General features: G+C 37.9%; 1 protein-coding gene across 1 annotated transcript; it reads right to left on the minus strand.

The window, feature by feature from the left end:
• Positions 1–3,614: 3,614 nt before the first annotated feature.
• LOC117298589 (fibroblast growth factor receptor 3-like) lies at positions 3,615–15,386 on the minus strand. Its single transcript, XM_033781906.1, has 8 exons — positions 15,327–15,386; positions 13,766–13,880; positions 11,412–11,693; positions 9,777–10,023; positions 8,589–8,722; positions 6,902–7,057; positions 4,633–4,764; positions 3,615–4,063 (listed from the first exon to the last, which is right to left on the minus strand). The coding sequence occupies exons 1-8, from the start codon at positions 15,363–15,365 to the stop codon at positions 3,717–3,719; spliced, it is 1,452 nt and encodes a 483-aa protein (XP_033637797.1). The 5' UTR covers positions 15,366–15,386; the 3' UTR covers positions 3,615–3,716.
• Positions 15,387–15,461: the final 75 nt, after the last annotated feature.

The following is a 15,461-nucleotide window of genomic DNA, read 5'->3' on the forward strand; positions in this document are numbered from 1 at the left end:
TCCATGGTTAGGCATAGTCTATGGTCTCAAAGAGCACATACTCATACTTCAGGTGTATGAATATTCTTTCTGCTCGATTGCACATTGCGGGACAGCCCCGTTAAGTCCCGCCCCGTTAAGTCCCAGTTGTTTTCGGTCTGTTTCTCTATTGTGTGGTTTTGAATGGGGCTTTGTCGCCATGATCAAAAGCAACATATTCCTTTAAAAAGGACCCTTATGTTGCAGATAATGGCTATCACCCGTAGCCACATCACTGCTGCTTTACATGTCTACACACAGTTTTCAACATAGCTGTAGCCAGACACTGCGTTTAGTAGTATTCAAACTGTTGCTACCATGCACAGCGACAACGAGGGCACCACGGAGGATGGGGAGGGGGCGGGTTACTTAAAAATTGTTCAAGACAGTTTAAAAAAAAACAGCTTTTAATTCAAGTGTATACAATAACTTTGCAATGTTCCACAGAATCCAATAAAGGTGTCTTAATTGTCAAGAAATCCAACTGGCTATTGCAGAACACAAACTCAAAAACTTCATGGGCCTGACTATTCGGACAGCCTGTGAATTTATTCCTCCATGGTTGTACCCATCGCGCCATTCGTGCAAATTTGGGAGCGATTGAACAATAGCATGACGTCACAGGTGTGGGTTAATGTAAAGTTATCCACACAAATTGAGCTGAAGTTCAAAGTTTTTTTCAGTTTCAATAGTTCTTTGAAAGTTTACATTCTGATATTTTGAAGCCAGATTTGATAGATAAAGAGTCTTCCAGAGCCCTGCTGGTATTACAAAACCCCACAGCTGCCCGGAACTGAACAAGTCTTAGTTTTGTGTTGTGTAATATTTCTTAGCAATGAGAGCTTTTCTATGCCATTCAAACATGCTAAAACCCAAACAAACTGGTTCTATCCAACTTGGTTCTATCTCCTCGTGGTTCAAGACAAAAAAATCCCAAAGAAAAAGTTCTTGGACCAAAAATCTCATTTTGGAGAATCATTTCCTTAATGAATATGGTTAGGCAAGTTTTTTAAGATTGGGGCATCATTTTTTTATAACAAGATTTGTTTAGTTGTCATATTAAATCACTTTGAGATCAATAGAGATGTACACGTAGTACAATGGATGTGTACATGATGTACATGCATATCCTTATGCATTGCCGTGGCAACAGAAAATTGACGACCTACCTCAATTTCACAGTGTTCAATATAGCTGTTTCGGCCATGCAGTGGCTTACAGACATAGCCAGAACACTGATATATACAGTTTTCTACACTGTAAATGAAGACAGTGCCTACAGAGATAGCCAAAGTCATTATTTTTTAAAATATTGAAAACAACAAGCTTATTTGAAAATGTCATATTTATTTATCAAATATATATAGATCAGTAAAAACTTTTGTTTTGCATAATTAAATCAAAATTTTAAAATACATGTATCCAGTGAAATTTTTAAACAGTACTGTACACATATTTGCTGCAAATAAGAAAATATCAAATGTGTTTATGCATCACGAATCTTGCAAGAGAAAACTGAACAGTTAGTTATTATTGTACAGGAAAATTGATTACCATTTAACATACAATTTAATTTCTCAGATATTACAAAAATATTATTATTCCACTTTCCTAAAGAATAAGCGTTACATAAAAATGAAACAGAGCATAATCATGGCACAGTTTTCAATAAACGTGCTCCTAGGGACACTTGGCAATGAGGGGAGGGGAAGACTTTTATTTTCAAAAGTGGCAGAAACGTTGTTTCAGCAACACACCACTATAAGATAGAGCTTTAGTGTAGATTTGACATTAGAAAAAGGAAGTTAGTTTTCTATTGTTCTCAGTTAAAGGCAGTGGACACTATTGGTTGTTACTCAAAATAATTTTAAGCATAAAAACTAACTTGGTAACGAGTAATGGGGAGAGGTTGATAGTATAAAACATTGTGAGAAACGGCTCACGAGACCTCAGATTTCGAGACCTCAGATTTAGAACTTGAGGTCTCGAGATCAAGCATTAGAAAGCACACAACTTCTTGTGACAAGGGTGTCTATAAAGACACTGGACACTATTGGTAATTTTTAAAGACCAGTTTTCTCACTTGGTGTATCTCAACATATGCATAAAATAACAAACCCGTGAAATTTTCAGCTCAATCGGTCATCGAAGTTGCGAGATAATAATGAAAGAAAAAAACACCATTGTCACACGAAGTTGTGTGCTTTCAGATGCTTGATTTCTAGACCTCGAAATCTGAGGTTTCAAAACCAAATTCGTGGAAAATTACTTCTATCTCGAAAACTACATCACTTCAGAGGGAGCTGTTTCTCACATATTTAATACTATCAACCTCTCCCCATAACTCGTTACCAAGTAAGGTTTTACGTTAATAATTATTTTGAGTAATTACCAAGAGTGTCCACTGCCTTTAATCTCAGAAGGAACTTCTACCGAGACAAGTTCACACAATCTCTACATCTGATTGACACACAATAGCCCTGAGCCAACCAACCACATGTCTCCTTTAAGGAGAACAAATCAGAGCGCTGATTGACTCTACACTGAAACCTCTGAACACCTATAAATAAGCCCACTTTTTTCTTTTCTCTTCAGTCTCCTGATGATGACTAGAGCAAGCTAGTCAAAAACGTTGAGACCAATACAAGAACTGACTCCGCGGTAGTGCAGTTAATTACAATCCTATAAGCTAAAGTAGCAGCAAATTTTCTATACTTTCCACCCAGGTAGTAGTTAAAAAGCAGGACAGTTCTTTTCAGAACTGAGAAGTCTCCTGAACATCTGATAAACCTACTCCGCGATAGTAGAATTAAGCAAGACAGTTCTCTAAGAACAAACTCTACCTGGTAAGTAGATACACACATGGTGTTACCGCAAACCAAATAAATAACGTTTTCTTTATCATACTATTTGAGTAAATTGATTCTGTTTAGTACTGTGTGTATGTTGTCACAAACAAATTTCACTAAAACAAATTTGCACCACATGTAACATTGATCTGCACAGGCTGTTCTTTCATCTGTGATTCCTTCATAGTTCTCCACACTGTATAACCAGGGTGGATTTCACAAAGACTTAAGAGCAGTCTTATCTCGAGCTATGATGAGTTACTTGTCCTAACTTAGAACTAGCCTTAGGGCTAGTCCTAACTCTTTGTGAAATCCAGCACGGTTTGTCTTTAATAGCACTGGACTCCTTGGCTAGTTGTCAAAGACCTGAGTCTTCTCACTTGGTGTATCTCAGCATATGCACAAAATAATAAGGACCAGTCTTCTCACTTGGTGTATCTCAGCATATGCACAAAATAAAGACCAGTCTTCTCACTTGGTGTATCTCAGCATATGCACAAAATAACAAACCTGTGAAGAATTTGAGCTCAATTGGTTGTCGAAGTTGCGAGATAATAATGAAAGAAAGAATACCCTTGTTGTCACACGAAGTTGTGTGCTTTCAGATGCTTCATTTCGGGTTTCTCAAAATCTAAGGTCCGATATCAAATTCAATTATTTTAGAGAGAAATTACTTCTTTCTCAAAAACTACGTTACTTCAGAGGAAGCTGTTTCTCACATTCTTTATACTATGAACAGCTCTCCATTGCTTGTTACCAAGCCAATTTTTATGCTAACAACTATTTTGAGTAATTACCAATAGTGTCCAGTGCTTTTAAAGTTACTCAGCCTCATTTGTAGGACTTGTTTTACAAATCCTCCTGGGCGTTCCTCTCTTCCATGCTGTCGATGTCACTCCATCGTCTTGTTGCCATATATCTAAGCAGCTGCTCTGTAGACGTCTCTTCGTTGTTTGGATCCCAGGTAATAGATTCAATGTTTGTTAAGATGCGGTTCAGATCAGGTATTGCTAATAAATCTGCTGCATTGACATCCCGGTAGATGATGGGAATGATCCTCAACTGCTTCTTCATGACTTGATCAATAGCAACATCCACTTGGAGAGCACTATGTTGAGCAGTCAGAAAATCGGGAGAAATGAGGAGGATGCAGCGACGACTATCCTTCAAGGCCTCTATGAGCTCTTCAACAAGGGCTGTAGAAAGGGAATGAGGAAAGAACAATTTAAACAGTTTACATCATGTCTAAAAGAAAAGCTAAATACTTTCATCGCAAGATTGTTGTAGTTGTTCTACTGTAAACTCAAAACAGGTTTTGTAAAACATGGCCATATCTTGTGCTTTTTGGAATAAAGTTTTATGACAAAATTGTGATTGTATTAGACTGCAGGAATTGCTTGCAATTACAAGGTTGTGGGTTCAACTGCTACCTAGCTAACCGCTGAATTCACATTAACTAGAAAAAATGTTGTCGTCTAGTTCTAGTTACTGAATCACAATTTCTTGATTTGTGCAATTCATAAGATTCTGGCGATAAACAATTATTGTATGAGAGAGATTGGCGTACATTCCCCTTGTGCGATTTTGCCAAGTTCCCTTGAAAAGAAAACAAACAAACAAACAAACAAACAGACAAACAAACAAACAAACAAACAAACAAACAAACAAACAACAAACAAACAAACAAACAAACAAACAAACAAACAAACAAACAAACAAACAGTTTTGTGGCATTTAATAGGTGACCAATAATTGTTGTGCTTACTTGTTGCAGCAAGAATATCAATGTCTTTAACACAAACGTTGTATCTTTCATCCTTAAGATTTTGACGCAAAGAAAGTGCAAAATGCCGATCTTCATCAGCATAGCAGATAAATGCATCATATGTCTTTCCACCTATAAGTAATAAAAATAATAATATTAATATTCGTTTTTTATACCAACACTATTACCCTGATCACTGGGCCATTTCATTCCTTAAACCATCTCAGCTCCCTGGGGAGTATACAGGCTGTGCCGCCAAATATGAAGCACACTAAGCTAAACCAACCACATCTCTGCCACATCTCAACCACGTCTCTGCCCTGCCCTCACCGGTACCCATTTACCCCTGGGTGAAGAGAAGCAATTATAGTAAAGTGTCTTGCTCGGGGACACAAGTGTCATGACTGGGGTTCGAACTCTACTGAACAAAAACACCACAGCTTGAGTTCAGTGCTCTTATCCGCTCGGCCACGACACCCCATAATATTAAGTGCTCTTGGTTTCCGAACCTCTTGCAGGTGTATCATGGTGAATTCAAATCTCAAACATTTTTGAAGTCATGTTATTTTTGTTTCTTGTTTTTTAATTTTGTTATTTAAGTCAGTACTAATTATACCCCAACGAGTTGAAACCAGGGGTTCTTTTCAGAACTACCCCAACCCATTGAGAGATATTCATTACATGGTGTTACCGCACACTGTCCATATCAGTGCAAGTTTCAAATCCTATTTATACCCCACTGGTTAAACCTGACCTCCCGGGCCCCAACCACACAAATGAAGTATTCATGGACATAGTTTGAACTGCTGGATGAAAGTAATGAATTTATTGATTCAGTAATTTTGTTTTTCTTCTTAATTAAATTCATGAAGAAAAATAAGTTAGGGGCAACATAATATTAGTGGTTTACAATGTACAACATCTGATCACTGTCAAATTGACTTCAACGGCGATCAAACTGAGCAGGTTTTGGACAAAAACATCCGGATGTTTTTGGTATGACAAAGAAAATGTGTGATCTCAATGACATTTGAACATAGTTGTGTTATAAAGTTGTATCTTCAAGTACGCCCTAATCCTCAAATCAGATTTGCAGAACTAGTACCTGCATCTTGTGTATTCTATGTCACGCGCCAAGTTTGCTTGAAGATATCGCACGTATGTGGAAAAACAACTAAATATAGCGCATCCGATATCCAACTCGGCAACGCAGATGCGCTATTTTTTTCTGTATTCCTCACGCGCTTGTGTGACATCTTATATTATCTTCACGTACGCGCAAATCCTCCAATCAGATTTGCAGAATGGAGTGGTGATAAAAACCTATAATTGCACAGCTAATATCACTACCTGCGTCTTGTGTGTTCTATGTCACACGTCAAGTTTGCTTGTAGATAAATATGTTATCACACGCGCTTGTGGAAATACGGAAAATATACCGCGTCTGCGTCCCTTATCCAACGTGGCCGAAGCGCTATATTTTTCCGTATTCCACTCGCATTTGTGTGATAACTTATAATATAGGTAGCTTTGAAGGAGAAGGAAAAAGGTTCATAACTAAGCCTACAAACACCATACCAGACAACTTGGTAAGATTTGGCAGGTGGAAGAACAAGTAGTCCTTGTTGTGGTTAAAAGGACTTGGCACCACTATAAAGGATCAGAGAGACCAATTTAGCATGACTGTGTGCCGGTAAGATCTGCTCTGGAAAGGCAGCATTTATAGGAACAGCAAGAATCAGGAAAATCTATCGGAACAAACTTAAAGGCAGTGGACACTATTGGTATTTACTCAAAATAATTGTTGGCATAAAAACTAACTTGGTAACAAGCAATGTAGTTGATAGTATAAAACATTGTGAGAAACAGGTCCCTCTGAAGTAACGTAGTTGCCAAGAAAGAAGTAATTTTCCACGAATTTGATTTCAAGACCTCAGAATTAGATTTTGTTTGTGTTTTTTTTTCATTATTATCTCGCATTTATGACAACCAATGAGTTCATATTTTCACAGGTTTGTTATTTTGTGCTTATGTTGAGATACACCAACAGAGAAGACTAGTCTTTGACAGTCACCAACAGTGTCCAGTGCCTTTAAATTTCTCTTTTGCATGCTGTTATAGCATGGAATAAAAATAATGAGCAGTGATGAACACAAATGATGCATATTGCATGAAAATGGAGTAATAGCTATTTTTACTTTAAATTTGAGTTTCATCAAAATTGCTATTTACAAAGATGCCTTTGGGGAAAAGCTAAGAAAATTCTTACCATCTTCTTCCAGTGATCTATAATGATGCATGACATATAATAAGATGTTCTTTCTCTTGAATTGCCATGTGAGGGCTCCAGAGACTAAGATAAGAAGCAGACATGCTGAAGACACACTGATGACGATGATAGCAGTCAAGTTGGCCTTCGGTGTCTCTAAAAACAAAGAACAAACAAGGAGTTAACCAGGGCCCAATTTCATGGCTCTGCGTACCATAAGCACAGAATCAACGCTTACGGAAGCAGGGAATTCTGTGCTTACTACAGCTGGCGTATTTCACAGGTTAGAGGCGAATTTTGGCTTCTGCACGTGCCTTCTCCATGTTATTAGGCATTCTACGCTTACAAGGCTAGCGCAGAAATTTGGCGGTAAGCAGAATCATGAAATTGGGCCCAGGTTTTACAAATCAAAGCCTGTCAAATACAGACAAATCTAGTTTAATAAAAGAGTTGACATTTACCCTTGGTTGCAGATTGTTGCAAAACAAGTTCATTGGTGCTAAAAAGTTGCAGCTGCCATCATCTGATTGTCAAAGCTGCAGAATCTATACCCCTTCTGATACCCACTCTGATGACCTATAATGTTTCTATCTGTCATCATGGATCTAGATGAAAACTGTTTTGACACTGTTCATATGAGGCAATATTTATTTCCTTTGTTGCTAACTTTTACGACACTTTGTACGCTGCAAAAGGTACATAGTGTCAAGGGTCTAAAGGGGTCAAGATATGAAGTGTCCTGTAAGAAGGTACAAAGTATCCAGGCTTCGAAGTGTCCAAAGTCACTTTGTACCTTTCAAAAGGTAAATTTATAGGCCTTTTCATACTACCTCGATTTCGAACCGCACTGAAACCTACCTGGGTCCTCTCTGGTTCAGCCTCACTTCTTTTCGACACGGATCAGAGATAAGCAACATTCACACTGGTCTTTCTGTAAACCGGCTATAACAGTTCACGGTGAAAAATGCAATTTCGATCCGGATTGAGATTTTCAACCCTGCCAGGGTTGTTTTCAATCCGACTAGAGCATGCTACCTGGATCTGAGGCTGTTTGAAATTTGTAGTGTGAAACGGGTTGAACAACATCTCCAGTTCGGAACCGGTTCCGACCCCAAGATTTCGGACAGTGTGAAAGAGCCTGTATAGTGTCCATTCTGAAAGAGTCAAGGTACAAAGTGACCCGACACCTGCTCAAAATGTTATTCAATTTAAAGACACTGGACACTATTGGTAATTGTCAAAGACTAGTCTTCACAATTGTGTTTTTCAACATACGCATAAAAAACAAAGCTGTGAAAATTTGAGCTCAATCGGTCATTGAAGTTGCGAGATAATAATGAAAGAAAAAACACCCTTGTCACGTAAATTTGTGTGCTTTCAGATGCTTGATTTCGAGACCTTAAATTCTAAATCTGAGGTCTCAAAATCAAATTCGTGGAAAGTACTTCTTTCTCGATAACTACATTGTACTCAACTTCAGAGGGAGCCGTTCCTCACAATGTTTTATACTATCAGTATCTCCCCATTACTCGTTACCAAGTAAGGTTTTATGCTAATAATTATTTTGAGTGATTACCTATAGTGTCCACTGCCTTTAAACAAAATTTGCAGCACTACACAAAAATTATGCCTGCATCTAAAACCACCTTAGAGCTGGCCGTCCAATATACTACAAAATCTGACAAACCTGATAGAGAAAGCACCCATGTACTTTCATTTCCAAAGCTTGAGGTTGCTACGAGACGATAATAGCCAAATGCCTCTGGATCAACGACGTCAATACGCAAATGCTTTCCAGCAGTAGGCATTTCGTTGTATCCACTGTATTGAGAAAACACATTCAAATTCTGCTTATTCATCTAATTCAATAAAGGATTTGGGTACTTTTTTTAACACAAAACAAAATGTACACATATTTAAATTAAACTTATCTGGTTTGAATATAATGATAGCAGAAAGATTCCCTTAAAATATTACTTACTGAGGTGCTGTAGTTTTTTTAGAAATGAGTTAAAGAAGTCACGATAAATAATTTTGCTTTAGTATGTTACACTTATTTCCGTGACATTGTTTTACTCATTTCTCAAAAACTACAGCACCTCAGCTCGTAATATTTTCAGGGAAGCTTTCTACTATCATTATCTTCAAACTTTGTAAGTTTAATGTAAATCTGTGGACATTGTGCTTTGTGTCACAAAAAGTACCCCAATCATTTAAGTCATGAGGTTGAAACATTTACTAGCAAGTATAATAATAATAAAAATGATAATAATGACATTTATAGCGCATATTTTCCATACAAAAATGATCAAAAACGCCTTTAAATGAAATTATTAGGAAGAACTAAAACAATGACATGGTAAACACCAAATTAAACAAGAATAACATTATTTTTAAAAATCCACCTTCAAAAGGTGCAAGTGCAAGTTCACTATTTCAGCTTTTCGGGTTAGGATTAATAAAAGGCAGTGGACACTATTGGTAATTACTCCAAAATAATTATCAGCATAAAACCTTACTTGGTAATGAGCAATGGAGAGCTGTAGATAATATAAAACATTGTGAGAAACGGCTCCCTCTAGATTAACATAGTTTTCGAGAAATAAATCATTTTCCACAATGTTGATTTTGAGACCTCAGAATTAGATTTTGAGGTCTCGAAATCAAACATCTGAAAGCACACAAATTCGTGTGACAAGGGTGTTTTTTCTTTTATAGTTACATGTATCTCGCAACTGCGACGACCAATTGAGCTCAATTTTTCACAGGTGTGTTATTTTATGCATGTTGAGATATACCAAGTGAGGAGACTGCAGGTCTTTGAATAATTACCAATAGTGTCTAGTGCCTTAAAGCCTTTCAGCATCCAAACTACCTGTCCTTATCAATATGTGTGTAGTCAACCTTCTCCTCATATATAGATTGCTCTAAACACTCAACTGGCTTCCATTCTTGAATACCTGGCGACGTCTCTATTTGCTTCTCCCAGGTCATGTTCACGTCATAAATCTTCTCTCCGTTGAAGAAGCAGCAGAAGAACTCAATTTGTTGTCCGATATTAGCTGTTTGGTTGGTACAGGTTTTAGCTTGACGACTGATGGGCTTGTAGATCCACGGGGTATCTGGATGTTGTAAATGAAACATGAATATAATTATCTTTATGTTATGTAATCTATACCCCCATATCTGCATCCTACGTGATTTCCCATAGAACATTCAAATGCAGGAAACTAAATTTGTACAAGAAAACATGTGCATTTAGATGAACAAACAGTGTCTTTGTTTAATAATAATTATAATACAAGGTATTTATAAAGCGCTGTAACTAACAGGGGAAAGTACCACAGCGCTGTACACAACATAACAAAAAGCATATAATGAACAAAATAAGCAAACAAATCAGTTGAACAAGTGAGAGATTTTTTGAAGACTGCTAGTGAGCTAGAGTGGCGGATGCTGTATGGTAAATTATTCCAGAGTTTGGGGGCAGCAGCGTGGAAGCTTTTTCCCCCAGTAGTGGTGCGTGTTTTGGGGATGGCAAGTAGTCTGTTTGTACCGGTACACATAGCACACTGTCAAAAAGAGTACATAAATGTCTTCAGAGTGATTCACCATTGTTTTTGTTGGCATGTTTTTACATATATGATACCACTACTCTCAGTGTAAGAAAATTCAATGCTCTTTCCAACAGTATACAGTTGTTGGGATATGTTGATTTGATATGCATAAATAATGAGTGTTACATGCAGCAATAAGCACTCACTATTCATTGGCTTAGTGCGGGTTTTCCCCTCGTGATTATTTTCTTTTCTTTTTCAGTCAAACAAATATTATTCATAAATACTGCAGAGAGTTTCGCTATTCCTATTGGTGGAGAGCGCGTCACGTGGGGGTGTTTAAACCTTTGATAATGACCAGTGATTATAACCAGTTGTGATCGGATACTCCACGCTAATCTTGGTGCAAGGCGTTTCATGACACGCGAGCTTGCACCTGTACTTATAAGACAGTTTCTTCATTCCTATTGGTTGAGAGCAACGGCTGAAACAGTTATGCCACATCACGCAATACGCACGACGCGCACCGCAATCTCCTTATAAGGAGTTGTTTACCCAAGGGCCTTACCATTTCATAGCTTGAGGGGTGTTGTGTTGAAAGAAATCATTGAACAATTATAATTTTTGCATTGATTTTACTTTTTGACCAAAAAGTGTTGATGTTTTTTGACCCAAAAGGTATCTATGAATGGGAATCAAAGTGTGTTGAATTGGTTTTTAACTAAAGGTTTAAACCCACCGAGGCCTGGTTCTTGATAATTTACCTCGACTTCGTCTCGGTAGAATTATCAAAAACCAGGCCTCGGCGGGTTTAAACCACTAGTTGAAAACCTCTTCACCACACATTGATTCCCTTAGTAAAGCATTCCCCAAAACACTGCTGACATGCCAAGTAAGAAGGTAGAAGGTTAACAAGTAAGAAGGTTAATAATTAAGAGCTTTCCATAACAAACCTGTAATGAAAACCTCAACAGTCCGATTGATGCTCACATTGCCATCTGTTACTATGCATGTATAGTTGCCCTTTTGATCATGTTTAGGTCTGAGTAGCTGTAACTCCTCCTTGGAGTCACTCAATTGGATCCAAGGTGTGTCCCCAAAGGGAAACTCCAAAGAAAAGTCCTTTAGCCATTTGATGTCACAAAAGTTTCTGGCAGAGCAGTTAATTGCAAAATAGCGGTCAATTACCACTGTGACCGGTGTAAGCGGAGATGAGGTGAATTCCAGTTTAGAATCTAAAAAAAAGATATAATTGTTATTCGTTAATGGAAAATATAGACACTGGACACCTTTGGTATTGGTAATTGGCAAAGACCAGTCTTCTCACTTGGTGTATCTCAACATATGCACAAAATCACAAACTTGTGAAAATTTGAACTCAATATTGGTCGTCGAAGTTGCGAGATAATAATGAAAGAAAAAACACCCTTGTCACACTAAGTTGCTTGATGCTTGATTTTGGGACCTCAAAATCTAATACTGATGTTTCAAAACCAAATTCAAATACTTTTAGAGGAAAAATAACTTCTTTCTAAAAAAAACTACATATTTCAGAAGGAGCCATTTCTCACAATGTTTGATACTACCAACAGCTCTCCATTGCTTGTTACCCAGTAATTTTTTATGCTAACAATTATTTTGAGTATAAAATACCAATAGTGTCTAGTGCCTTTTAATTATCTTTTTGATTCATACTCTTCAATTTGGGGGTCAAAATGTGCACAAAAGGATGGTACACGTGTTTACTCACCAATGCGAGTGTAAACACGTGTACCATCCTTTTGAGTATGTTTTGACCACAAAAAAGGGGGACAGGAGGAGACACGCCTGCAAGTGCACTGCGCATTGCGCATGGGGTCTATAAATACAATACCTGGGTTGGATTTCACAAAGAGTTAAGACAATAGCAAACCAGGAGGTTTTTCATGCTTGAATACTATGCAAGCTCAAACAACCATGGAGCATTGGTACAAGTAAAAATAATTAAAAATAAGGGAATCAATGTGTGGTGAAGAGGTTTTCAACAAGTGGTTTAATCCCAATGAGGCCTGGTTCTTGATAATTTTACCGAGATGAAGTCGAGGTAAATTATAAAAATAAACCCGCCGAGGCCTGGTTTTTGATAGCTTAAAAACCACTAGTTGAAAACCAATTCAACACACTTTGATTCCCATTCATAAATACCTATTCGGTCAAAAACATCAACACTTTTTGGTCAAAAAGTAAAATAAATGCAAAAATTATAATTGCAAAAATTATAATTGTTCAATGATTTCTTTCAACACAACACCCCTCCAGCTATGAAATGGTAAAGCCCTCCGCCGCCCTCGGGTAAACAACTCCTTATAAGGGAATGCTGTGCGCGTCGCGCGTATCGCGTGATGTGGCACAACTGTTTCAGCCGTTGCTCTCGACCAATAGGAATGAAGAAACCGTCTTATAAGAACAGGTGCAAGCTCGCGTGTCACGCCCATGTTTCAACACTTTTTACTGTTCATAAACAAAGGTTTATACACACCCACGTAATGCGCTCTCCACCAATAGGAATAGCGAAACTGTGGAGGTATTTATGAATATCTTATATAGACCACGTGAACTTTGTTTACAATAAGTGTTACCCTGTACATTTTTTGAGTATTCTGGCAGGCAAGATTCTACACCTAGGTCGTATGGGAAAGTTGACATTTTGTGTCATAATTTCCACGTAAACCCAAGAATTATGGAAGTAAAAGCTGGACAAGTTTTGAGATGTGCCCCCTTTCATCATATCAAAAGTTGATAAGAATTAGACAGTGCAGTCTCCATAAAATATAAGATTTTATGGTTTCTTCCCTTAGGCTGTGTACAAATCGTGCCTGCAGGAAGTCCAGGCTCTGTGGCTCTTTTTGTAAACATGTGATGTCACAGGTCACATCTTCTATAGCGCACGTGTTTACCAACAAGGTACTCAAGCATAGTATTATAGAAAGAGAGGTTTTTTAAAGAATTATGAGACCCAGTTATAGTTATGTAGCACCCTATAAGGATTTACCAGGTGTTACAGCGCATTTAACAGCCACAGCCAGGAACACCGGGTCGAACCCACTTCTCTTTTCGATAAGCGCTTCGGGTTCTTTTTCATACAATTCAAATTGTTCCAGAAAAAGCTGCCTGTGGTTAATTGTACACCCATTGACCTGTCCATAAAATCCATGAAGTCAGACTTCTACACTTGGTAAAATAGGAAAGAGGTTTTGGTAAACTGTTGGTAAGCACTAAATAGTGACTTAATCTAGTTTGAGGCAGGCAAATCTTAAAGTTAACTCACCATCGGATGGATTAATCAGCTGACAGGATTTCTGTACTTCCTCTTGACGCGTTGCGTTGAAAGGAAGGCTGCTTGTTGCTATGGCAACTAGGCTGGGTAAAATAAGTACCTGTACCTGCATTGTTCAAAATTAATGGTTAACATTTTTAAAAGGAAATATTTCTAAACACCTAGCACTTTAATAATAGTCTCAATCTCACAACTGATGAAGATTCCAACAATTACACGATGGTCTTCTTTGAATTCAAATTGAGTCAATTCATACAACCAAATCAATTCCATACCAAATAAGGGTGTCATCTACATCCTAGACAATGGTAGGACTATCTCAAAGTCTAGACTATCTAGACCCCAGTAAGAGTAACTATAAATAAAAATATGAATATTAGACTTGCGGGTACAACCATGTGTACTGAAAGAGTTGGTTTGGTCTCAACATTTAGTACTCTGGGGCACTGACAGTGACTAACTGTGTACTCCTTGTTCAGAAATGGTCACATTTGTGAGGTCGTCCAAGGCAAACATTCATCAATTGTTAGAACGTGTTTCTGGGATTTTCTCTGATTTCCACAAGACCCAGCTCTGCAAAAAAATTCTGAATTAAAAAAAAAAGAGAAAACAAACTAGCTGAAAATCGCCTCCGACCTAGACCCAGTAACTGGGGCTCTGAACTCATTCATCATGGAAATGACAAAATTGTTCAAAATGAGTACAGAGCCCCGCCCCAAGTTACTGTTCTGGGTTGCACTGTGACCATGGACTCTGGAGGTAGGAAATGACTGCTCTGCTGGTGCTGGCTTCTTGAGTCTTGATTTTTTAAAAATTACGAGTCTAATGAGTGCAATAAATGCCCGACAAACAACCGATGGCATTCTTCTCCTGAAAATAATAATAACCGTATTTATAACGCGCCTTTTGCCAATGCGGCAGGTATTGAGATACAAGACCTTATCCTTAGCACCATGTAATATGGTTTACAAGGTGCTGCGGCGCAATATGCTGCCAATCCAAAACAAAACATGCGTCTGGGAACTACGATTTAACAATTTTTGAGATTGCGGAGGTGATTTTCTGTCGCCCAAAGGGCCAATGAGAGTTCAAAGGACACATAGAGTCTAATTTTGGCGAGAAACAAAGAAAAAACTAAAATTTCGTTCACAAAATTAAATTAAAACTTTATAAAAGAACCAGAAAAAGCAGACACGTTATTGTCGCGAGGTTACGGGAGACGATAGCAAAACGAAACCGCATAGTGCTAGGAGTATGGCGTTCCATTATTATTTTTCCAATTCAAAGAAAAAGCCATAATGCCTTGAAAAAAACAGGACAGTGGAGGATACAATTACATGTGTTTATGATGATAACAACCAACACACACCTGATGCGTTTTCTTTGGCAACTTCCTTTATAGTTTATTAAAAAAAAATACCGCCCCGACCCGTTCTTGTAACTGTGTTGATGGTTGACTTGACCAGGATCGGGTGAGAGTTGAAAATTGCTAACGGTGTTATTTTAATTCATTAATGCGAAATGTTAAAATAGTTTAAATCAAATTACTCACCACCAGCAAACCCCTTCCTTGGCCTTGTTTTCCTGCCATTTTGTCACATCCTGAACCAACTTTGTGTGGTTCACTTTTTCATGTGGCTATGTGTTTAAGGGCGCCCTCCCTCGGACAGCCCAAGTTTTTCCGCTC

Source organism: Asterias rubens, chromosome 13 (assembly GCF_902459465.1).
Source record: "Asterias rubens chromosome 13, eAstRub1.3, whole genome shotgun sequence".
NCBI lineage: Eukaryota > Metazoa > Echinodermata > Asteroidea > Forcipulatida > Asteriidae > Asterias > Asterias rubens.

Coding starts and splice junctions, on each gene's coding strand:
- LOC117298589 (XM_033781906.1), bottom strand. CDS start 15,365: ATGGCAGGAAAACAAGGCCAAGGAAGGGGTTTGCTGGTG. Junction 11,694..13,765: donor GCTGATTAATCCATCCGATG/GTGAGTTAACTT, acceptor TCTTTTTTTTAG/ATTCTAAACTGGAATTCACC. Junction 4,064..4,632: donor TGATATTCTTGCTGCAACAA/GTAAGCACAACA, acceptor CCCTTTCTACAG/CCCTTGTTGAAGAGCTCATA.